The 26,318-nt window shown below is 42.7% G+C and overlaps 1 protein-coding gene across 5 annotated transcripts; it reads left to right on the forward strand.

Annotated features, from left to right (window-relative positions):
• Positions 1–17: 17 nt before the first annotated feature.
• Positions 18–25,644, forward strand: chst7 (carbohydrate (N-acetylglucosamine 6-O) sulfotransferase 7). Of its 5 annotated transcripts, none has more exons than XR_013888066.1 (3): positions 18–165; positions 1,248–1,567; positions 25,187–25,644. XR_013888066.1 is itself a non-coding variant. In XM_080197625.1 (2 exons), the coding sequence occupies exon 1, from the start codon at positions 11,692–11,694 to the stop codon at positions 12,916–12,918; it is 1,227 nt and encodes a 408-aa protein (XP_080053751.1). In that variant the 5' UTR covers positions 11,574–11,691; the 3' UTR covers positions 12,919–12,955; positions 25,187–25,644. The 5 variants fall into 5 exon arrangements, 1 of the variants encoding a protein (XP_080053751.1); XR_013888069.1 differs by having other exon boundaries at positions 1,248–1,544; XR_013888067.1 differs by lacking the exon at positions 25,187–25,644 and adding an exon at positions 9,213–10,172.
• The last annotated feature ends 674 nt before the right edge of the window (positions 25,645–26,318 follow it).

Consider the following 26,318-nt stretch of genomic DNA (forward strand, 5'->3'; position numbering starts at 1 on the left):
CCGGGTCAGGTCAGGCCCGTTGCTATGGAGACCCATTCCAATTTCAACGGCTTTAACACCCGCTGCCGCCTTTTCCAGCCCGCAGACGCAGCCACTGGTATTTAAAGCTAAACGGCAGTCATCCTCTTCCCTCCCCCTTTCTTTAGGGGGGGAGGGACCTGCACTGTAAGCATGTTTATTTATTCGTGTCACAAGTTGGCTGACATTAACACTGCAATGAAGTGAGTGAAAATTCCCCCCAGTCGCCACACTCCGGGGCCTGTTCGGATACACGGAGGGAGAATTTAGCATCCCCAATGCGCCCTAACCGTCACGTCTTTTCACGTGTGGGAGGAAACCAGAGCACCTGGAGGAAACCCACACAGACACGGGGAGAATGTGCGGACTCCACTCAGACAGTGACCCAAGCCGGGAATCAAACCTGGATCCCTGGCGCTGTAAGACAGCAGTGCTGACCACTATATCACCGTACCATATTGCAACTGTCTGGTTACATGCTTGTAATTGTGAAATTATTTTATTATTGTAACAATTGTCCATAACTGTTACAAATTATGATTGCTATCATTCAAAATTCAGTACCTGCCGACATTATGATTTCTATCAATCTCTACTCGTGGTGTGTCTTTTTTTCCAAAAATATACTTTATTCATACATCTGTGAGAAAATGACAAACATTCCAAAGTGACCATCACACAAAAAGTAATAATATTCAGGCTCTTTACATACATCAAGTAACATTCTGAGATGCTTCAATACAGTAAAGGAGACATTTCAGACGTTTTGCAATTGTCTTACAAATGTTGCAGAGTTATTTTAAAGATTGTCCACATAGAAAAAATTGTACTCCGAGGTGCTTCAATACATTTAATATTCATTGTATACATTCAGTGAGTCATTTGGCCCAAGGAGGTTCTGCTGCTCTTGGTTCACTATGTGTCTGACTATTTCTCTACCACCTAAGTCGCCCTTTCATCCTGTCCATCCAAACTCCAACATCCCACACTTGGCTTAGATCATCCTTCATGTGAACCTAAGCCAGCTTCTCTATTGCTACCCAGTCCATGCCTTATGGGCTCCCTCTTGACTGTGCACACTCCAATTAAAGTAGCCAGTTTGCTTCAACTCTTTGTACTAAAATATCCCGTCATCTTCCCAATTGTTTGGTCATGGACTTGATGACTCTTCTATTAATTTTCTGATGATGCGACTTGATCTTTTATCACATTAAAAATTGTTCTTACAGATTGTTTCTGCTACTCCAGGCAACGGAATGACATATAATCTGTCAGTTGGTTGAGCAGTACTACTTAGGAAGAAAGAAGGATTCTTTCCAGCCCTAAAGAATTCTCATAATGGCCTGAATATAAAATGCATTGCCTGCAACGTTTGGAACGTGGTACAATTAATGAACACTTCCACATAAAATATGCAACAAATATTGGATGAAATTCCAGAAAGCCTACTGCACTAACAAAAACATGGCAAAATGAAACTCCAAGCTGTCCACATCAAGAAACATCGAACCTGTCCTAAATTGCAGGTACAGGATTTTTACCAAATTCAGTAAGTACATTAGGAGCATGATCACTGTTGTAATGTAGAAAACACAGCAGTAATTTCACAACACTGAGTTTTGCTAACAGACATGTGATAGGCCCAGATAATCTGTTTTTACGATGAGGAATAAGCTGTGCCTAGGACACCAGAGATAAAATAGCACTCTGGATTATTTTACATCTACCTGAGTGGGTGGCTATCTTATTGAGAAGCATTAGAGTGTCAGCCTTGATTTTTGTGCTCAAGTAGGACTTGAACTCAGAACCCTTTGATTTAGAGGTAACAATGCTACGAACTGAGCCATTATCTGACTTGGTTGTACTATCCTACCATAATGTACTAATCAGGTTACATAGAGTGGAATCCCAGTTTGATTTTTGATTTGATTTGTTACTGTCACATGTATTAACATAGTGAAAAGTATTGTTTCTTGTGTGCCATACAGACAAAGCAGACTGTTCATAGAGAAGGAAACAAGAGAGTGCAGAATGTAGTGTTACAGTCATAGCTAGGATGTAGGGAAAGATCAACTTAATGCAAGGTAAGTCCATTCAAAAGTCTGACAGCGGCAGGGAAGAAGCTGTTCTTGAGTCAGTTGATATGTGACTTCAGACTTTTGTATCTTTTTCTCAAAGGAAGAAGGTGGAAAAGAGAATGTCAGGGGGGCATAGGGTCTTAGATTATGCTGGCTATTTTGTGAGGCAGCGAGAAATGTAGACAGAGTCAATGGATGAGAGGCTGGTTTGCATGATGGATTAGGCTACATTCACAGCCTTTTGTAGTTCCTTGCAGCCTTGGGCAGAGCAGGAGCCATACCAAGCAGTGATACAACTAGAAAGAATGCTTTCTACGGTGCATCTATAAAAGTTGGTGAGGATCGTAGCTGATATGCCCAACTTCCTTAGTCTTCTGAGAAAGTAGAGGCATTGGTAGGCATTTTTAACTATAGTGTTGGCATGAGGGGGACCAGGAGAGATTGCTGGTGATCTGGACACTTAAAAATTTGAAGCTCTCAACACTTTCTACTTTGTCGCCATTGATGTAGACAGGGGCACATTCTCCTTTACGCTTCCTGAAGTCGATGACAATCTCCTTGTTTTGTTCACATTGAGGAAGCAATTATTGTTGCCGCACCAGTTCACCAGATTCTCTCTCATTCCTGTACTCTATCTTGTCATTGTTTGAGATCCGACCCACTAAGGTGGTGTCGTCAGAAATTTGAAAATTGAATTGCAGGGGAATTTGGCCACATAGTCATAGGTGTATAAGGAGTAGAGTGGGGTCTGAGAACACAGCCTTGTGGGGTACCAGCATTAAGGATGATCGTGGAGTAAGTGTTGCTGCCTATCCTTACTGAATGTGGTCTGTGTGTTAGGAAGTTCAGGATCCAGTCGCAGAGGAGGGCGTTGAGGCCCAGGCCACGGAGTTTGGAGATGAGTTTTGTGGTAATAATAGTGTTGAAGACTGGGCTGTAGTCAATAAATAGGAACTAATTGTGGAACTGATTGTCATCCTAACTTCCGTCCCCTATCAGTTAAGTGATATAGGCTGGAATTCTCTGCCATTCTCTGGACCCACTGGCAGCACATCCCCACCCTGGGTTTCCTGGCAGCATTGGGTAGTTACAATGGAAAATCCCATTGACAACAGTGGGACCAGAAGATCCTGCCGCAAGTGAATAATGTGCTGCCTTTTGCTGCTGAGAAACCTGCTGATGGGAGGCCGGAGAATTCCAATCACGTTCTCCTTCACCACCCCAGATTGTTTATGAAATTCCAATCGATTAATCAATGAGACATGTCTTTTCCTTATATTTCTAATAGTAATAGGAAGCTCTAGCACCACTGTGTATCTGAAGAGAATTGAAAAATTACGACCAGTATCTTTGAATTTCTACCCTTACTTCTCACAACATTGTTGGATACATCCGATTTGTTCCTGGTGATTTATCAACCAGCCAATCTTTCCAGTAGCTTCCCTTTATCAATTTTTAGTGCATTCAGTATGTCCTCTACCTCTTCTTTCACTATTGTTTTGGCGGCTTCTTTTTCCTTATTAAAGACATTGCAAAGTACTCATTTGGTACTCATCCATACCCTCTTGCTTCCATGTGTAGCTCTTCTTTTTTTGGCCCCACTCTTATTATCCTTTTGCTCTTTGTAACCTATAGAAGACTAATAGATTCCCTTTTAGGTTAGCTGCTAGTCTCTCTCCCTACTCACACTTTGACTTTCATATTTTTCATCACTTTCCCTCTTAACTTTTTAGTGAGGACTAAGCATAGGAAATGATTTAGGCAGCTCACATCTTTCCCAAGATTTCACTAACAGGATTTGAGACGAAAGGAGTATTATTCATTTATCATCTCTGTATTCAGGATTTTTATCCAAGATATCTTTCCTGACTCAAATAAGTAAGAGTACATCCAGCATTTTCTCCAGAAGATAGCCTGTTTTTCTACATTTCCTGTTTTTGTGTTCAGGTAAACATACATATAAAATAATAAAGAAATCCAAACATAACATGTCAAGCAATGCAAAGTTTCATTTATCACACTGGCACTCAAAGAAATTTGGCTGGACTAATTGTAAAAATAGTGTGGCTACAAGAACAGGTCAGAGGCTGGGAATTCTATAGTGAGTAACTCATCTTCTGATGTTCCAAAGCCTGGATACTATCTATAAGGCACAACTGAAGAGTGTAATGGAATAAGGTACAATTGATTGAATGAGCGCAGCTCCAGCAGCACTCAGAACTTGACATCATCCAAAGCAAAGCGACCCACTTGATTGGTCCCCATCCATCACCTTAAATATTAACTCCCTTCACCGCCAGCACAGAGCAGCATTGAGTTTAACACCCACAAGATGCACCACTGTAACTCACCAACCCTCCTTTGACAGCACTGTCCAAACCCACATCTTCTATCACCTTGAAGGACCGGGGCTCCAGACACCTGAGGATATCACCGTCTGTAAGTTCCTCTCCAACTCGCACACGTTCTCACTTGGAACTATATTCACATTCCTCACTACCACCAAGTTAAAATCCTGGAACTCCCTCCCTAACAGCAGTGCACATATACCTATACCACATGGATTGTATCCCACCACTACCTTCTCAAGGGCAATTAGGGATGGGCAATAAACACTAGCCTTGCTCAGGTAACTCAAATCCCAAGAATACATAAAATGGTCTCAGCAAGATTTAGTACCTGTGATGGGAATGAGAGAAAATTAATTGGAGAAAAAAAGCATAGTGCTATGTTGTTAGGGCAAAGGTCATTGTGATCATCTGTGATTGCAGCATATGATAACAAGGAATAAGACAATATACAGCAGCAGGTCTCAAATTATTAGACCTAGCAGGAGATGCTCTACAACTGATAATATTTTATGTTAATAAGATATGAACTATTTAATTTGATAGAATCACAGTCTTAAAAGTTCTACTAGCACCGTGACTTAGTGATGGCACACTCACCTCTGAGTGAGGTTATGAGTCCAATTCCTGTTCCAGGGACACACAAACAAGAAACAGGAATAGGCCATTCGGCCCTCAAGCCTGCTCTGACATTTAATAAGATCATGACTGATCTGATAGTAGCCTCAAATCTGTATTCCGCTTACCCCCAATAAACTATTATGGCATTGCTCTCCAAGAATACCTCTGCCTTCAAAATATTCAAAGACTCTTTTCAGGAAAAGAATTCCAAAGATTCATGACCCTCAAAGTAAAAAAATTCATCTAATCTCCAATTTAAATGGGCAACTCCTTATTTTTAAACAGTAACTCAGACTCCTAAATCTAGATTTTCCTGCAAATGGAAACATCCTCTCCACATCCACACTGTAAAGATCTTTCAGGATCTTCCATATTTCAATCAAGTCACTTCTTACTCTTCTAAACTCCAGCAGTTATAAACATAGCTTGTTCAACCTTTCCACAAGACCACCCACCCATTCTGGATATTAGTCGGCTACCTTCTCTGAACTGCTTCGAATGCATTTGCATCTTAAATGAGATTAATACTGTACATAGCACTATAGATGTGGCTTTGCCAATGCCCTGTATAACTGAAGGATAACCTCCATACTTTTATTCAATTACCCTCAAAATAAACAATAACATTCTATTAGCTTTCCTAATTACTCACTGTACCTGCACCTTTTTCAATTCATGTGCTAAAATGCCCAGATCCCTCTGGATCTCAGAGAGCTGCAATCTCACACCTTTTAGATACTATGCTTCTCTTTTCCTCTTCCTGCCAAAATGAACAACTCCATATTTTCCTACATTATACTCCATTTGCCAGATCATTGCCTACTCAACCTATCTGTATCTTTTTGGAGCTTCCTTATGTCCTTGTCACAACTTACTTTCCTAGTTATCTTTGTGTTATCAGCAAATTTGGGAACCGTCTTTTCATCCAAGTCATTTATTATAAACTGCTGTTTATAATTATAATTATAAACAGCAGTTTATAATTATAATTTATAATTATAAACAGCAGTTCCAGCAGTGATCCCTGTGACATGGCTGTCATTACATCTTGCCGACTTTAAAAAGACCCACTTATGACTATCTGCTTTATGTTAGCCAGCCAGTCTTTTAACTATAGCAATATTTACCCTGTGATATGAGCTTTTATTTTCCACAATAACCTTTGATGTGACACTTTATCAAATGCCTCCTTGAAATCTAAGTATAGCGCATCCAATTTTTTGCCTTTATCCACAACACATATTACTTCCTCAAAGAACTCCAATCTGTTGGTTAAATATAATTTCCCTTTCACAATTCCATGTTGACTTCGCCTGATTATCTTGAACTTATCCAAGTGCCCTGCTATAACTTATTTAAAAATAGCTTCAAATATTTCCCCTCTGACAGATGTTAAGCTAACTTCCCTTTAGTTTCCCACTTTGTTTCCATCCTTTTTTGAATGCAGTTATATTTGCTATTTTCCATCCTAATTGAACTTTCCCAAATCTAAGGAGCTTCAGAAAATTAAAACAAATGCATCTATTACTAGCCAGTAGCCACTTTTAAAACTCACGGGTGAAGTCCATCAGGACTCAGGCATTTGTCAGCTTACAGTTTCAACAATTTATATGCTCAGTCCCACTTAGCTGATGATTGCAATTTGCCTGAGTTTCTCCCTCCCTTCCATTTCCTGATTTATAGCTGCTTCAGGAATGTTAGTTGTATTCTCTAAATTGAAGACTGATGCAAAATACCTGCTCAATTCATCTGCCATTTTGTGTTTTGTGTACCGGAGTTGAGGGGGTTGAACTATGAGGTGAGGCTGAATAAACTAGGCTTGTACTCGTTAGAATTTAGAAGAATGAGGGGAGATCTCATTGAGACGTATAAGATGATGAATGGGATGGATAGGATAGAGGTGGAGAGGCTCTTCCCGCTCAGAAAGATCAGTAGGACTAGAGGGCACAGCCTCAAGATAAGGGAGAACGGAGTTGAGGAGGAACTTCTTCACTCAAAGGGTGGTGAATCTCTGGAATTCTCTGCCCGTTGAAGTGGTGGAGGCTGCCTCGCTAAATATATTTAAGACACGGGTGGATAGGTTTTTGATAGGCAAGGGGATTAAGGGTTTTGGGGAAAGGGCGGGAGAATGGAACTGAGCCACGACAGATCAGCCATGATCTTATTGAATGGCGGGGCAGGCTCGAGGGGCTAGATGGCCTACTCCTGCTCCTATTTCTTATGTTCTTATGTTTTTCCATGAACAATTCTCCAAACTCACTTCCTACATGACCAATACTCATTTCTTTGACTTGTTTCTTTTTTAAATGTTTATAGAATCTCTTACTATCTCAGCACAAATCTTTACTGAAGCACGAACATCACACGCACTTTTCCTTGCTGAGGTTCAGGTAGAACTGTTCCCTTTGCTGCTGACAGCCCTTTTCTACCTTTAATTCCTCCCTCTTCCTCTGTGTCATCTCTGCTTATTTTCTTTGTCTTGCCCAGCTCAAGAGGAATGTATTGTACTGCACCCAAGTCTGGAAGCAAATGGTTTATGGAAGTCAGGACTAAGTTCTTCAGTATGTGCCACACCACTCTCTGTTGACTTCAACAGTTTTGAAAGGTTCTGGAAACAACCAAACACTTCAACAATTGCAACAACTACCAGTGGAAATTAATCAGCAACTAAATTATAAGTAGTTGGTGATCCTTTTAAATTGTGTTGGTGGTGTGTCCTTCCTGCTTATGATTATACATTCAGCTGTGCATGTTTAAGGCATTTGCTGGAGGGTTGAGCTTCAAAATGATAGCACTGGAGTCAAATCTGTAGTATTGTGATTGGTGTCACAATATTCCTACTCTGCATACTTTTGACAGGCGCCCCCTGTACAATTGTTAACACCCAATCATAAATGAAATCAAGCTTACACCAAAACAGTATTCATAGTGCTGAAAAAGCAGGTGCTGTGGAGGCAAATTTTGTAGCACATTACTATCGGAATGGTCATTCTAAAAACTCTCACAATTGTAAAGGGGCGGCATGGAGGCACAGTGGTTAGCACTGTTGCCTCACAGCACCAGGAATGCGAGTTCCATTCCTGTCTTGGGTCACTGTGCAGCATCTGCACGTTGTCTACGTGGGTTTCCTCTGGGTGCTCTGGTTTCCACTCACTGTCACGGGTGCATGTTAAGTTTTCCCTCAGTGTACCCGAACAGGCGCCAGAGTGTGACAACTAGGGAATTTTCACAGTAACTTAATTGCAGTGTTAATGTAAGTCTACTGTGACACTAATAAGTAAACTTTATCTAGTTCAACTGACTTTGCAATCAGCAATCCTATGCCATTTCAGCTGATCTTCTGGACACGTGTTTGCAAATGAATTGGAAAAATGATCTGTTCGTCTCAATAACTGAAAAGTTATTGTAACATGGTTCTGAAATAAATTTAGATTAATGCTAAAGAGTGGGACACTTCTAATTTTACCAAATCCAAGGCATTTCTTATAGATCTATGAATTAGCTGTAAAATGGAGATTGAAAACATTTTTTTATTCATTCGTGGGACACGGGCATCACTGGCTTGCCAGCATTTATTGCCCATCCCTAATTTCCCTTGAGAAGGTGCTGGTAAGCTGCCTTCTTGAATCGCTGCAGTCCACATGCTGCGGGGAGATCCACAATGCCATTAGGGAGGGAATTCCACGATTTTGACCCAGCAACTGCAAAGGAACATCGACGTATTTCCAAATCAGGATGGTGAATGGCTTGGAGGGGAATTTGCAGCTAGTGGTGTTTCCATGTATCTGCTGTCCTTGCCCTTTGAGATGAAAGTGATCATGGGTGTGGAAGGTGCTAGCTAAGGACCTTTGGTGTATTGCTGCAGTGCATCTTGTAGACAGTAGATTTGATCTAAGGAATTGATAAGATGTGAGTTATGCTGCACTCAATGAGCAGTAGGTTAACCCAGTGGATTTTCAACTCGCTCAAGCAAGTCGAGCAGCTTCTGTGGAGAGCGAGAAACATTTGAGTTCATCTTTGTTCATGACCTTTCATCAGAAACAGAAAATCTCAGCAGGTCTCCGGAGAGATCACCAAGACTTGAAACATTGACTCTATTTTGTTTCTACAGCTGCTGATTTCCAGCATTTTCTTTTTTTTGTTTCAGATCCCAGCATCTGCAGGATTTTGCCTTTATTTCATCAGAACAGACCCGATTACCTTTTTCTGATGAGATCAATGACTTGAAATGTTAACAGATTTTGACCTGCTGAGCATTTCCAGCATTTTCCATTTTCATACAATCCCTACAGTGCAGAAAGAGGCCATTAGGTCCATCGAGTCTGCACCAACCACAATACCGCACAGGCCGCATCCCTACAACCCCATGTATTTATCCTGCTAGTCCCCCTGACACTAAGGGGCAATTTAGCATGGCCAATCAACCTAACCCACACATCTTTGGGCTGTGAAAGGAAAGTGCAGCACCCTGAGGGAACCCACGCACGTACAGGGAGAAGGTGCAGATTCCACACAGACAGTACCCCAAGGCAGGAATCAAACCCGGATCCCTGGCACTGAGAGGTAGCAGCACTAACCACTGTGCCACCATGCCACCCTTTAATTTCACAATTCCAGCACCAACAGCATTTCGCTTTTGTAGATTTTCACTTGCTACCTGAGCATCAAGCGGATGTTTCAGGTCCCCACTGCCAATGACAGGAATGACCCAATTTCCCATTACATGGAAATAAAAGGGAATGGCACAGCTTTATCAGGAACAACTACCCAAGCAGCAAGTTGAGAATATAGCCCAGCATCCAGGAGGAAGCTTGCCTTGTGTTGTTCCTTTCCTACACATTTCAAACTTGCAGGATAGCTACATTCACCTGATGAAGGAGCAGTGCTCCGAAAGCTCGTGATTCCAAATAAACCTGTTGGGAGTTTAACCTGGTGTTATGAGACTTCTTACTGTGCCCACCCCTGTCCAACGCCAGCACCTCCACATCATGACATTCGAACAAGTCTGTGCACACATGTTCTGCACTGGTGCTGGACGGCATTTAAATCGGGCGTTGACTCAGACCTGAACTGAACTCTTGAAGCCCCGGGGATTTCCGCTTCTACCGAGGCGCCTGCACTGCTAATTCCGGATGAAAGCTGCTCACACACAAGAATTGCTGCGCTGAAGTGAAACAGATGCATTTCGCACCAACACCACAGCCGGCGGGCAAATGCATTATTAAAACACGAGTACATGACTTCACAAATCATTCATGCATCATATACGCATCCCTTGAGAGGGCTCCAGTGCGGAGGGGCTCTGGAATATCTGCTCCTGCTCTGCTCGCAAGGAGTTGGTGATTATACATAATTAGCCGGTGATTTCCTCCGTGACGCAAACACAAATCCCCGAGAAATACAATGCAGAAGGAACAACCAATACACTGCTCGGTTTCTATCCAGCCTTGCAGCGAGGCGAACTTCAGCATTACAAGTCAGTGTATACTTAAAAATAAATCAGTAACCGCCTACAAGTGAAATTGAAGCCAGAGGACTGCCTCCTGGAAGATTTCAAGAGCAGACCATCCTCCACTTGTGTCGCCAAGCTCTGAATCTTACAACGCCCCCCCGTTGTTTAATCACATTGTTACCCGGGCGACGGCGCTGTTGGCGCGGGAGTTTGGCTCTGTATCTAAAAATATTTCTGATTGTATTCATTTTTAGAGCACAATCAACTGAGCTTTTGTGCACACTGTCAGTAACTCACACTCTAACATCACCCCCACATACTCCTCTCAGTCTCCCTCATACTCAGTCACACTAAGTCCTCGCTAACTCTCTCTTAGTCACTTACTCTCTTCAATCACACACACTCCTCTCAACCTCTCCTTCACACACTCAGTCACACTCAGAGTCCTCCATAATTCTTCGTCTCTTACTGTCACTTGCACACTCTCTTCAATCTTTCATTTTAACACACTCCTCTCAAACTCTCTTTCCGTCGCTCATTTATATACTCTTAATCACACTTCCTACCGCTTTATCTCTTAGTCATTCTAATATCACCCTCCCCCCAAAGTTCAATCACACACACACTTCTCAATATCTCTCCCTCACCCACTATATATTCTGTCTCTACCCCTTTCTTCGAGTCACTTACACACACTTCAGAAACAATACGTTTCACTGTCTCCCAAAACATGTGATCTATTACTAAAATCATGGAGTCCTCTCAAACTGTCCCTCATTCACTTACACACGCCTCCTAATCTCTACCTCTTTCTCTCTCTCTCTCTCACACACATACACATTCCTCTCAAACACTATCCCTCCTTCACTCACACACGCTTCCTAATCTCTACCCCTAACTCTCTCTCTCACACACACTTTTTATTGTGAGGTCTCTGGGCGGGTTTCCCGTGTTTATTCGGATGACGGCCGCCAGAATGGAACCAGCTTCCCCACTGTATTGGTGTTACAAGCAGCTTGTTGCCTGTAAGCTCTTGTAAACTCATCTGCGAGGGGCGCTCGTTCACACACACACACACACACACTCTCACAGGATATAAAGCAAGGCAAGAAAGAAGCAGCAACAACAAAAAAAAGACATTTGGAAAGAGGGAGGGTGGGTACCAGCAGATGCCATGAAGCTGTTCCAAAGCAGATGTCTGATTATCATCGTTATTTATTCCCTGTTGCTGCTGGCGATTTCTTATTTCCAGGACTGCCGCCGTCAGGTGCCGGCTCCGGGGGAACAGCAGCCCTCCCCCCGGGAGTGCTCGGGCGCCCTGGCCCCGGTGTCCTGGGGGGACTGGGGGGGCAACGTGAGCCGGGACGGCCAGGGCCGGCAGCACATTTACCTGCACGCCACCTGGAGAACGGGCTCCTCGTTCGCCGGCGAGCTCTTCAACCAGCACCCGGGGGTCTTCTACCTGTACGAGCCCATGTGGCTGATGTGGCAGGCGCTGTACCCGGGCGACGCGGCCGGCTTGCAGGGCGCCGTGCGGGACATGCTGCGCTCGCTCTTCCGCTGCGACTTCTCGGTGCTGCGGCTGTACGCGGCGGGCGGGCCGCTCACCACCCGCACCGTCTTCGGCTGGAGGAACAACAAGGTGATCTGCTCGGCGCCCCTGTGCGGCGCCTACAGCAAGCAGCGGGTGGAGCTGGTGGACGGCGGCGTGTGCGAGCGGCGCTGTGCGCCCAGGGACATCCAGGAGCTGGAGAGGGAGTGCAGGAGGTACGGGGTGATGGTCATCAAAGACGTGCGGGTGCTGGACGCCGCCGTGCTCTTCCCCCTAATGGGCGACCCCAGCCTCAACCTCAAGGTGGTCCAGCTGGTGAGGGACCCCAGGGCCGTGCACAACTCCCGCATGAAGTCCAAGCAGTCGCTGGTCAAGGAGAGCATCCAAGTGCTGAGGAGCAAGCACTTGGCCCAGAGGAACCAGGGAGCGTGGCTGTCCAACCGAGCCCAGCGGGCGGACACCTACGTGGCCAAAGCCCTGGAGGTGATCTGCGAGGCTTGGAGCAGGGACCAGGAGCTGGTGAAGGGCTCGCCGGCCTGGCTGCGGGCTCGCTACCTCACCATCCGCTACGAGGACCTGGTGCTGCAGCCCCTGAGCGGCCTGAGGACGCTCTACAGCTTCGCCAACCTCACCGTCACGCCGGCCACCGAGAAGTACATGCTGAACATGACCCGCGGCGCCGGCTACTCCTCCGACAAGCCCTTCCTCATCTCGTCCAGGGACGCCAAGGAGGCCGTCAGCGCCTGGAAGAAAAGACTGAGCCTGTGGCAGATCCAGCAGGTGGAACAGAACTGTCAGACGGCCATGCAAGTGCTGGGCTATCCCCCCAACAAGGTGGACAACACGTAGAGTCAGCCGGGCTGTAGCTTTCAGAGGCTGGAGCAAGGTAACATTAATAATAACACAACATCACCTCATTCACTCAGTGGAAACAACATGTAAATAGCGGAGGCTTCGTCAGCTGTGACTGAACTACAGCCAATGAACTTTAGGTTGCAAAAAACAAATTGCCTTGTACCCTTTACCTGATGGATATAAGTCATTGGCTCTTGAGTTTAGCGAGTTTAAAAGAGGCGTTCATGCCATCAGAATCCTTGAACAACCTTTCACTTTAGCCCACTTGAGCCCACAATCTAGGCAAGGGTCATCTGGATTCGAGACGTCAGCTCTTTTCTCTCCTTTACAGATGCTGCCAGACTTGCTGAGATTTTCCAGCATTTTCTGTTTTAGTTTCAGATTCCAGCATCCGCAGTTATTTGCTCTTACACAATCCAAGGCTGACAGAGTTGCACTTTTTTTTGGATGGGAAGTTACACCTGCTTGTCCTGGTACGCCTGAAATATCCCCCATGGTACTCCCCCCCCCACCCCTCCTAAAATGGACAAGACAATCTCCAGGAGAAACGGAAACAAAATACTGGTAATCAGAAATAAGACAAAACAGAAGATGCTGAGGTGTACAGGAGAGAAACAGGTCTTTTGACAGACTGTTGCCGAATGATTCACTCCCATTCGGATTCTGGAACAGCACCAAAGCTAATCATTCATTTGTTTGTGGGATCTTTCTGTACATATTGTGTATTCAAATATGACAAGTAACATAACAATTGTCCTCAGGTGGATATAAAGATCTCACCGCACTATTTAAAGAACATCACAGAGATTTCCAACACTGTAAATATCCTTCCATCAATAATACTAACATAGATGACTAGATCATCTCATTGACATTTGTGTGACCCTAATGCCCGTAGATTGGCTACAGTTTTTCTCTGCATCAGCTGCCAAGTGTTTTGGAATGTCCTGAGGTTGTGAAAGGTATTATGCAAATGGAAGTTATACTTCGAGGCAGCATGGTGGCACAGTGGTTAGCACTGCTGTCTCACAGCACCAGGGGACCCGGATTCAATCCTGACCATGGGTCACTGTGTGGAGTTTGCACATTCTCCCCGTGTCTGTGTGGGTCTCTTCCAGGTACTCCGGTTTCTTCCCACATTCCAAAGATCTGCAAGTTAGGTGGATTGGCTATGTTAAATTGCTCCTTGGTGTCAAGGGGAACTGGGGTAAATTTGTGGGGTTAAGGGGATAGTATCTGGGTGGGATTGCTGTTGATGCAGGTTTGATGGGCCAAATGGCCACCTTCTGTGCTGTACGGATTGTATGATTTTACGATAAATGCATTTGGAGAAGAGAAGTTTAAAGTTTATTTAAACTTTACAAGTAGGCTTACATTGACACTGCAGTGTTACTGTGAAAATCGCTTAGTCGCCATACTCCAGCGTCTGTTCAGGTACACTGAGGAAGAATTTAGCATGGCCAACGCACCCAACAAGCATGCCTTTTGGACTGTGGGAGCAAACCGGGGCACCTGAAGGAAACCTATGCAGACAGGGGAGAACATACAAACTCCACACAGACAGTGACCCAAGCCAGAAATCGAACCTGGGTCTCTGGTGCTGTGAGGCAGCAGTGCTTAATCACTGTGCCACCAAGCCATTCATTGTCGGTATTGAGGATGTGAAAGGTGCTATCATTCTTTTATTTCATAAGTTCTTTCATTTTCAAGTGTCAACTTCATCATTGAGGTGAAGCGGGTGGTAGTAGCGTATAGTAAACATGATGACCTACAGATGAATTAGTTTCCATGGTTAATAAACCCTGGTTTAGTACTGATGTTAAGCTAGTCATTTCAAGTGTTTGGCTTTTCTCCACCAATTTTCTCATATTTTCGATGCCCTTGTCATTTACTTAAAAATGTAAATAAAAGGATGTTAAAAATTGAAATATTTAGCAAATTGTGCAATACATTTCCTTCTATCAAACACTCAGAAGTACATTTGACACCATCAGTCTTCCTTGCATATTCCATCATTGTTACAGATTTACTGTGAACATGCAATGCATAATCTTCATGCATCATGACAACGAGGGTGAGTAGAGGAAATATTTTTGTTTGATATTTGTGTTCAAATACGTTTCTTGAAGAGGCAGCATCTTTCCCTACATTCAAGTCTAAATCATTTATATAAACATAAACAGCAATGTCCAAACAAAGATCCCTACGGGACCCCTCTAGACACAGTTTTCTAGCCAGAAAAGCACCCCTCGAACATCACCCTCTGCTTCCTGCCACTCAGCCAATCCTGGATCCAATTTGCCAAATTTCCTTGGATCCATTGGCTCTTACCTTCGCTAGCGGTCTCCCATGTGGGAGCTTATCAAAAGCCTTGCTGAAGTCTTAGTAGACTACGTTACATGCATTGTCCTCATTTACACAAGTCACCTCTTTGAAAAATTCAACCAAGTTGGTCTGACGTGATCTGCCCTTAACAAAACCATGCTGACTGTTCTTGATTAATCCCTGCGTCTTGAAATGCAACTTGATCCTGTTTTTCAGAATTGCTTCCAATAGTTTACCCATCACTGAGGTTAAATTGACTGGCTTGTAGTTTCCTGTACCTTCTCCATGGCATTGCCTCTTCATTTTGCCAAAGAATCAACCCCCTTGCCTCATGCAGTATAAATTGTTGTTCCCTTTGAGATTTGGTGTTTTTGCGATTCTGTCCTGATGAGTGCAAGGTGAAAAGTTTCGACACCGTGTCTCTTTTCAGCAATACGAAGGCTGTTGCTCTGAAATTCCCTCTGTTAACTGCCCCTCGTCACCTCTCCCTATTCATAACCACCTTAAAACTGATCTCTTTAGCAAGCTTTTCTCTCTTGTTCTAATATTAGTTCTTTTGGTTTAGTGCCATTTTTATCTGATGCTGCTGTGAGGCACCTTTGGGACATTTTACTGCACAACAGGTGACATATAAAAATGCCCGTCGTTCTTTTGGAACTTGTTTATGATAATTTTATGGGGTCATGCAGGTACAGCATATAATAAGGAAAGTAAATGGAATGCCGTCTAGTTTTAGACTCCCTTATCTTTGGGAAAAGATACTGACTAATCTATCTTATCTATGCCCCTCATTATTTTATAGACTTCTATAAAATCATCCCTCAGCCTCCTATGCTCCAGAGAAAAAAGTCCCAGTCTATCCAGCCTCTCTTTATAACTCAAACCATTAAGTCCCAGTATCATCCTAGTAAATCTTTTCTGCACTCTTTCTAGTTTAATAATATTCTTGCTATAGTAGGGTGGCCAGAACTGTACACACTATTCCAAATGTGGCCTTACCAATGTCTTGTATAACTTCAACAAGACATTCCAACTCCTGTATTCAATGTTCTGACTGATGAAACCAAGCATGTCGACTGCCTTCTTCACCACTCTGTCCACCTGTGACTCCACTTTCAAGGAGCTATGAACATGTACTCGTAGATCACTTTGTTCTGTAACTCTCCCCAATACCCTACAATCAATTTGATGGGCTGAATGGCTTCCTTCTGCACTGTAAGTACGATATTCTGAACTTAATATTATTTTCTGAATATGATACATACATTTCCCCTAAAACCCAATCATTAATAAAATTTAAAATTTACTTTAGTAGTGTCAGAAGTAGGCTTGCATTAACATTGCAATGAAGTTGTGTGAAAATTCCCTAGTCACCACACTCCGGTGCCTGTTTGGGTACATTGAGGGAGAATTTAGCATGGCCAATGAACCTAACCAGCATGTCTTTTTGGAGTATGGGAGGAAAGTGGAGCACCTGGAGGCAATTCATGCAGACATGGGGAGAATGCTCAAACTTCACTCAGATGGTGACCCAAGCCAGGAATTGAACCCAGGTCCCTGGCACTGTGCGGCAACAGTGGGGAAATCTCATGGTCAATTGGAGTTTTACAGTACTGCAGGTATTGGACAAGATCACATGAAAGTTAGTCGGCAATTCGATGCTTTAAAGAGTAGCTAGGCAAATATTGCATTGAAAATGCCCAAAGGTCTTTAGTAAGGAGGTCAGAAAATCTACAGAACACAATAGCACCAGAAACAAAATGAATATTATCTATGAAATGCATATGATCAGTATTCAGTTGCACAGATAGTCTGTGATGGACTTTTTTTTGGTTAATTATCTGTGGCGGTCAGATAGAACTTTGAATGTTCCCTGATGAAAGCTGTTTCCCTCGATTTACTCACCATGAGGACATTGTGCAAGTTGGGAAGCGGGGTGGGGGAGAGTTTGTAAATGCGTAATGGTGTGCCGTCTAAACACAAAATCAATTCATTAGATCAAACAAAATTATTACAAAGAAGTGCTCCGGTTTCCTCCCACAGTCCAACAATGTGCGGGTTCGGCAAATTGGCTATGCTAAATTGCCTCTTAGTGTCAGGGGACTAGCGAGGGTAAATGCATGGGGTTATGGGGATAGAGCCTGGGTAGAATTGTGGTCAGTGATGACTCAATAGGCTGAATGGCCTCCTTCTGCACTGTAGGGATTCCATGATTCTATCCACCAAGGTACATTGATCTGCTGACTCTCTCCAATCCTCCCTGATGAAGTTTAATACTTTATTAAAGTCTCAGTCTTTTTTCACAGAAACAAAGTAAGGTTCACAGTCTGTCAATTGAGGGGAGAAAATTAAGAAAGAGTACGCCAGTAGACATTCCTGCTTTTGATTGCTGTTGGTGATTCTTGGTAACAGAATATGTTTGCCCCACTTGCATAAAGCCAGATCGCCTGTCGATATTCGAAAAATGGCCACTTGGGCAGAGTACTTAAGGAATGTGAAACCGTACCCAGCATTAAATCAGTACCTTCAGGTGATAGAAATGCAATAGTAATGATATTCAAATCTTAACCATCATTGCAGTTTAGAGGTTAAGTCTTTTTCTCAGACGCGCCAACTACAGAATAGGGAAGTGCCTTGTACAAAACCCAATTTATTCTGAGTGAGTTGATTGAAGCCAAGGCAGGAGTAAGTTTGAGAAATAAATAGGCTATTCACACATCAAATCTGCACCGAGGATTTTCTCCATAAATCATGAAGTCTAATTCCTCCTCTCCTATTTGATCCCATTACCCTTTAATCATCTTCTTTTTCAAACAACTGCCTAATTATTGTGTAAAAAGAAATGATTATGGACTGCTCTTCAACAATTGCTTATGGTAGCGATTTCCACATTCCTAGTTCCTCTTTCATGCTCGGTGTGATTTCCTGCAGTGTGTTTCCCTTTTGGCCGGGTGGCAAAGTGCCTCACAGGGACCCGGGTTCAATTCTGACCAGGGGTGACTGTCTGTGTGGAATTTGCAAGCTCGCCCCATGTCTGCATGGGTTTCCTCAGGAAATTCTGGTTCCTTCCCAGACTCCAAAGATGTGCAGGTTAGATTGACTGGCTATGCTAAATTGGTCCTTAGTGTCGGGGGACGAGTAGGGTAAATATGTGGGGATATAGGACGATAGGGTGATATTGTTGTCGGTTCAGGCCAAATGGCCTCCTTCTATTCTGTAGGGATGCTATGATTCTTGGCAGATTTTCATCCAATTTCTGAATGAGAACAGACTGGTTGTGTTATGCTAACTGAGGTATAAAAACCATACCTGAAGCTTGTCCTCTGCAATTGTGACTTGGTCCTATGGACTTAGGTGGTCAGAATGACAAGCTGAAACAAGCTGAAAAATTATTAAAAGGTGCAAATTGTAACCTTCTGATGCCTACAACAACTGAATGTTCAGTGGTGGACCCACTCAACACTGTATGGTCAAAACTAGTCATTTTTGGTGGCATTTAAAGGAACACTTGGACGCACTGCAAACTGTGAGGTCATTGGTACCGAACCAGACAGTCAAAGGTGCTGTAATGATAACTATTTTCACATAACTGTTAAAATGGTGTTTTTGGAATTACAACCATTCTCTTGGAGAGAGGTTTTTGTGCACTATGGGATAATGGGAGTAATTGGCTATTGCTAATGTCTGTAGGAAAAGGAGGAACAAGACAAGCAATAGAAACTGCTGCAGGAGCTTTAGGGAATAGCACATGACTAAAGAATTGAGAAGGAAATGGGCTGCTTGAGGGCCTATTTATCCACTCATAAGTTATACAGACCCAAACTAAGCCAATGAGGAGCAACTAGGTTGGGAATCCTATGGCAAGTAACTTATCTCCTGACTCCCCAAAGCCTGTCCACCATTTACAATGCACAAGTCAGGAGTGTGATGGAATGTTCTCCCCTTGCCTGAGTGAGTGCAGCTCCAACAACACTCAAGAAGCTTGACAACATCCAGGACAAAGAAACTTGCTTCATTGGCATCCTTTCCACAAACATTTACTGGCTGCACCACCAACACATGGTGGTAGCAGTGTGTACATCTACAAGATGCACTGCTGAAACCAAGGCTCCTTTCAACTTATCGAGTTGAAAATTACTTCTTCGGAATGAAGGAAGATCGGGATGTGGTGTGAAAGGGAATGGGGAGGAAGTCAAAAAAGGTCTGGGAGAGATTAAATAGCACAAAGAGGTGATGAAACAAAAGTGGTGAAGTGATGTGTTTTACTGTGTTTACCCCAGTCCAACGCTGGCATACCTACATCATGAAGTGGTGTACATCCAGATACCTTTTAAATAAATTGAGGGTTTCTGCCATTGCTAATCTTGCAGATAGTGAATTCCAGACACCCACACCCTTGAGTGATTTTTCTTCCTGTTCCCCACCCCCATTCCAACCACTCAATTTTTCCTATCTTGATACTTAAAAAGGAAATGAAGTATTGTTGAAAAAAAAACAATGTCCTTTAGCAGGCTTACTGACTGATAGTCTAATGTTACTTTTAGATCAAAGTATTGTAAAGTACTGAATGTTGTACACAAAAGGGATATGGAGAAGGTGAGAAGTGACCTGAGTAATTCTGAGTGGCGGGGATAATGACCAAGTGTGGTGGAAGATTGGAAAACTCTACAACCTCGACAGATAGCGTTCTTTCTGGTTGTATCACAGCTTGGTACTGCTCCTGCTCTTGCCCAAGACCACAAGAAACTACAAAATGTCATGAACGTAGCCCAATCCATCATGCGAACCAGCTTCCCATCCATTGACTCTATCTACACTTCCCAGTGCCTCAGCAAAGCAGCCAGCATAATGAAAGACCCCCACACACCTCGGAAGTCGTTTGGTATCAGATTTCAGCATCCACAGTAATTTGCTTTTGTCTTGTGTGGAAAGTTTGAAACACATGCAGAATGCACATTGGCTGGAATCTTCAAAGCTGCAGGTTTTAATACCACAGCCGTTAAGGCCAAAATGAGCTAAATCTGAAAAGACCTTTAGCAATGCACTACAACTTTCTGGCTGTTGACTGTGCCCTTGCAACTAAGGCAAGTTCCTTCAACCTATTTGCCCAGTAATGACGCTTGCCACACTTTTTCTCACCACCAACACAATGAGAGAACTCATTGACACTAATAATCACACAGATTCATGGAGCAGTGGCAAAACCTTTATCTGATTTACAGTCTGACAAAGTGTTGAAGGAGTCGGCTCCAACCACTTGTGTGTGTTCAAGATTCCCAGTCAAAAGCTGCTAATATGAAAATTTTTATGAGTTTTCATTGCAAAGGCTTATTTAACATCGATTGGTAAAGAACAGAACACTTGAAATGCAATTAAATTGATTCAGATTTTAGGCAACCATTTTAATGCAGAAAAAGAATATAGATGTGGGAATATAATCATAAAATCATACAGTGCAGAAAAAGGCCATTCAGCCCATTGAGTCTGCACTGACCACAATCCCACCCAGACCCAATCCCCATAACCCCATGCATTTATTCTAGCTGGCCCCCTGCTACTAAGAGGCAATTTTAGCATGGCCAATCCACCTAACCTGCACATCTTTGGAATATGTCTGCTGCTTTCACTAGTAAAGATTTTGCCTTCGGAATTTCACCTTGCTCTTGGTTGGTTGGGGGCACTTCAATTGCTTAACGCTAAAGTAGTGAAAGGATTAACTTACAATTAAGACCTGTAAAAATAACATTTGATGATCATACAATGAAGGAGGCGGCTGTTGTGTTGATCCAAATAGTCCCACTCCCCTGCCTTTTCTTCCATAGACTTGCATTTTGTTTCATTTCCAGAAGCAACACAATGGTCACATTATTTGATGATCTTGTTATGAGCAACTCAAATCATTTTTAAGAACACTCCTAAATAATTCCCATGTCTAGTTAAGACAATGAAAAAAAGGAAGGATACATAAAGGAAAAGGTAGCAAATATAGAAATACAAAAGCAGACTAAAAAGCATTCTGAAATACAGTGGAAAATCAAATTATAAGTTCTTCTGCTGACAAAGGTCAAAATATGGTGTATTCTCAAATAAGAACCCAACTTTAAGTTGAAGGTGGACCACCCTTAAAAATCTTACAGCATGTAATAAAAAAGGCAAATGTGATGTTGGCACTTATTGCAAAAGGACTGGAGTGTAAATGTACAGAAGTGTTTTTGTAATTGTAAAGGGTGTTGGTGAGACCACATTTGGAGTATTGTGTCCTGTTTTGGGCTCCTTCATTGAGGAAGGATGTGGTGGCAGTTAAGAGGAGGTTCACCAAATTGATTCCGTGATGAGTTGACGTATAAGAGATTAAGCAGTTTGGGCGTATACTCACTGGAGCTTAGGAGGATGAGAGGGGATCTGATCGAGTATATCAAATTTTAAAAAGGGATTGATAGAGTAAATGTAGACCAAATGTTTCCTGTTATGAGGCAATCTAGAACAAGAGGTCACAGATATAAGTTGAGAGACGGAAACCGTAACACTGAGATGAAGAGGAACTACTTCTCGCAGAGGTTGGTGATGTGTATCTCGCTGCCCCATAATTGTTGAATGGTTTCAAGAAAGAGATAGATATACTTTGAATATAAAAAGATGTAGGATACGGGGAACAGGTGGGGAGATGAATTTGAGATCGGAGAGAGATCAGTCATGATCTGATCGAATGGCAAAGCAAGCTTGAAGGGCTGAATTTGCTTACTTTTGCTCCCAATTCCTATATTGCTATGAGCTCTCCAAACAAGTAACAAGAGATTGTAACTGATGCACACATCAACAAAAAGCCCAGTGCATAAATGTTAACCTGGTCAAAGGGAAAGTAGTTCAGAACACACGCCTACGTTGATAGTGCTATAATTATCGTGCAATAATAACCATATAATTATCAGTTGTTCGAGGAATCAAATTTTGACAGCACAAAATAATTTCTGATGCCAAATTTATTTTTATATTAACCTCTTTGATTCAATTGTGTAATAGTCTGGCTGCTGGGTCTCGTGCATGTGTAGTTTCTGATGGTCACACTATCAGAATATCTTCTTGCGAACTGGAAAAGGCCATTTGGTCTAGATTTTTATACTCTACTTGGTTATCATCAAAATTTGCCTTTTCCTTCTCCCTTTCTCTTTGAAAGTGTGTCAGAAGATTTCTTACATTCATCCAAGTATATAGATGGGGTCTTTGTTTAACGTCTTAACCAAAAGGTGGCAACTCCAACAGTTCGGCACTCATGCAGTACTGTTCTGGAGTGTCAGTCTTGCGAGCCCTGGAGTTGAACTTGAATCCAGAACCTTGTGATTCAGAGGTGGAAGCGCTACCAACGTAGCCATGACTACTAAGTTTAAGTTTATTTATTAGTGCCACAAGTAGGCTTACATTCACACTGCAATGAAGTTACTGCGAAAATCCCCTAGTCACCAGCGCCTGTTCACTGAGGGAGATTTTAGCATTGCCAGTGCACCAAACCAACATGTCTTTCAAACTGTGGGAGGAAACCAGAGCATTCGGAGGAATCCCACACAGGGAAGGGGAGAACGTGCAGACTCTGCATAGACAGTGATCCAAGCTGGGAATCAAAACCCGAGTCCATGACGTTGTGTGGCAGCAGTGCTAACCACAGCGTCACCGTGCTGCCCTAGATGTTTTTGTTTTTACGTACAGCATACCACAAACTGTCTATCCTCACGATACAGAGACTATCAACTTCCCTGTTTCTCTGTCAGCTTCTGTTAAGCAACCTGATCTTACCAAATATTTGACTTGTTTTCCACTGTTCAGGGTTTTAATGAGCAGTGTACAGAAGGTCTGAAATCCAGCTATAGTTTCTCACCCTATTTTGTTTATCCATGTGGTTAGACTGAGTTTAAGCAATATATACTTGGCCTTGGCTTTTCCATTACATTCATTTTCAATATTTGGTCTTACTTGTGATTTACATTCAAGAGGTAAATGATTTTCAAAAAGAACTGTTGTGTAACTGGTAATGGTGAACATGAGAATGTATGTGCTTTTCTTTGTTTTAAAATGAGGACATGAACAATCAATTCTACGTTCACTGTAAGATTTTATCAATGACTCTGGTTTCATTCACAAATCAACATTGTAGAACACAAAATGCTCAATCTTCGGTTGTCTTCCGTTGTCGAAAATTTGGCTTTCATCCATACAACGTCCGCTACAAATAATGATTTGTTTTATCTCAACTCATTGGAACAAAGACAAACATTTTTTTTCCCCCATTACTATAGTAACACCAGAAGAAGCGAAGGGCACTGTGCCCATAGACACTCATTCTGAGTGAAATCCTCCCAGAGCCTGAAGCAACCTCTACTTAAAAATAAGGGATCGCCCATTTAAAATAGAGATGAGACTTTTTTCACTGGGGGCATTGAGAGTTTTTGTAACTCTCTTCCTGAAAAGATGTGGGGAGCAGAATTTTGGAATATCTTTAAGGCAGAAGTGGATAGATTCTTTGTAAGCAAGGGGTTAACAGGTTACTGGGACTAGAAAGGACACAGATTCAAGGGTACTCTGATTAGCCATGACCTTATTAGATGGCAAAGCAGGTGAGGGGGTCGTATGATGTTGGGTGGCATGGCACCGCAGTGGTTAACACAGCGCTAGGGTCCCGGGTACATTTCCAGCCTCGGGTCAACGCCTGTGTGGAGTTTGCACATTCTTCCCATGTCTGCGTGGGTTTCCTCCGGGTGCTCTGGCTTCCTCTCACGTGCCAAAGCTGTGAGAGTTAGGTTGATTGGCTATGCTAAATTGCCCCTTAGTGTCAGGGGGACTAGCAGGGTGACAGGGATAGGGCTGGAGACAAAAACAGAAAATGCTGGAAAATCTCAGCATCTCTGGAGCGAGAATGGAGCCAACATTGAGTATGGATGACCCTATGTCAGAGCTGAGAGCAAATAAAATCAGACATGATTTATAGGGCTTGGGTGGAGTTGTCAGTGCAGGCTCGATGGACTGAAATGGTCTCATTCTGCACTGTAGAGATTCTATGATTCTATTTACAGGACTGAAAGTCAGTTCCTTTTGGATATTAACTAGTTACTCCCTCAGAGGAAGGTGATCCAGGTGCTTCCTCAAGCCACTATGTTAAGGAGTGCGATGCAGACAGACTTTCTATCCTTAGTTTCCTTCATCCTGTGGAAATGGGAACAATCCAATCTTCAAAACCAAGACGATAAAGCTGATGCTAAAGCCAACTGGAAAATCGTGGACACAAAAGCACGTCCTTCCATGCTAGCACAACACACATCAACTTGCATTTGTACTGTGCATTATTTACATGGAGCCATGTGTAACAACTTTCTTCCCTGCAATATAAATTTTGCTGATGCAAACAACTGCCAAACAATGCGAAGAATTGGCTTTATCTTCATTTTTATTTTTATGACAACACATACACTTGAATCTTTCTGTACCATGCATGATTAGACATGATTACATTAGTACATTAATCTTCACTGTGGTACACATTAATAGAATTAGGAAAACTACTCCACTCACATTTGGATTGGAAACACAGGGTCAAGTTAGCTAGCATTCGACAAATGGACGCTAGTTATTTCAGTGTCATCTCGGGTCCAGATGGTCTCGGTAATGCAACCGATTAAAAAACATCACACTCGACTAAAGGAATCATTGTTTTTATGGCACAAGCACATGAACAAGCTCCGAAGTCAACAAACAGCAACCATTTAAAATAGCGAATGATAACTTGCCAATGTGACTGACCTTTGCTGTATTGAGTACTGTCGACACAGACATAAATTTTCATTTTTATAGTGGACATTTACTTTTACCCCCCCCTCCCCGCTACAATTTTTATCCTATACACATTCTACCAGATTATTAACAAATAATATTTTCTTCCCTTTCCTTTCAGGTAAAATGAAAGCAGACCCAAGACATACAACAATTTGCATGGGGCAGACAATTAAACCTGACGCAAAGGACTACAAAACAATAGGAGTCAACAATAGCGTCACCCAGTGTAGATGACTTTCTAAAGACCTGTTACGATTTACATCTTCAAATCTCTTGCACAGTTCTGCATAGCAGAAAAATATATATTAATATTTATTTTCAAAAATCCAAGAACTACACTTCAACGATCACTAAGATGCAATGGGATTGGTTATCGAGTGCTTTGATTGCTTACTACCCGCCTCAAACCCTCATGCTAGGGATGCCATTGGCTGGGGTAGGTGGCTAAGAAACAAACTTCCTATACACCAAGTTGGACAAATAGATTGAAGAAGGAAAAACAAAGCTCATCTTCACAGATGCGTTTAGTATGACTGTAAGTGCACCCAATTTACTCCCCTGCCACCACCCCCCCCCCGCCCCGCCACATTATTTTTCCTTATGTGTGTGTGCACTAGATTGGGCAGGAGACAAAAAAGTATTTAACACATAATTCATTCAGTCTGTGTTGCTGTTGTTCCTTCTTGTGATTAGATGCATCTCTTTCCATATTGATAGAGCACACCAGGACGGAAATTGTGAATCATTTAAAGTTTGCTTAAGCTCTCCATGATAGCAATGGCCCCTAGGAACCGTCACAGACTCTTGAAGGCTGGAAGACCGGAAACACTAGAAACACTCTTTAAAAATAGACAGGAACATAAATTCTGAGTCAGGTTTCCCTTTTCCTGGGATATCTTCTGTTGGCTGCAGATAGAGGTGTGAGCAGAGGAGAAATAGGCGACAATACTAAAGATCTGTAGAACCAAGAGGAAAAGAATACAGATTGCTCTTCCCCTCCCCACAGCTTTCGACTCATGGGTTTGGTTGAATACAAGACATATTGGGAACTTGGCAAGACTTTTTCGCACGGAATCTTATACACAGGGCTATTTGTTAACAACTGGCTGCTTCTTCATTCAAAGCTCATTGCTTTGAAAAGCAGAGGACGGCTAATCACAAAATACACAAAGACCACACTGAAACCAGTTACTTGCAATTTAAACAGTAGCTCTACATATGGTAAATTTTCACTCCAACCCAGTTGTTTT

This window comes from Carcharhinus amblyrhynchos, chromosome 10 (genome assembly GCF_965287045.1).
Source record: "Carcharhinus amblyrhynchos chromosome 10, sCarAmb.v2.hapA, whole genome shotgun sequence".
In the NCBI taxonomy this organism is placed as follows: Eukaryota; Metazoa; Chordata; class Chondrichthyes; order Carcharhiniformes; family Carcharhinidae; genus Carcharhinus; species Carcharhinus amblyrhynchos.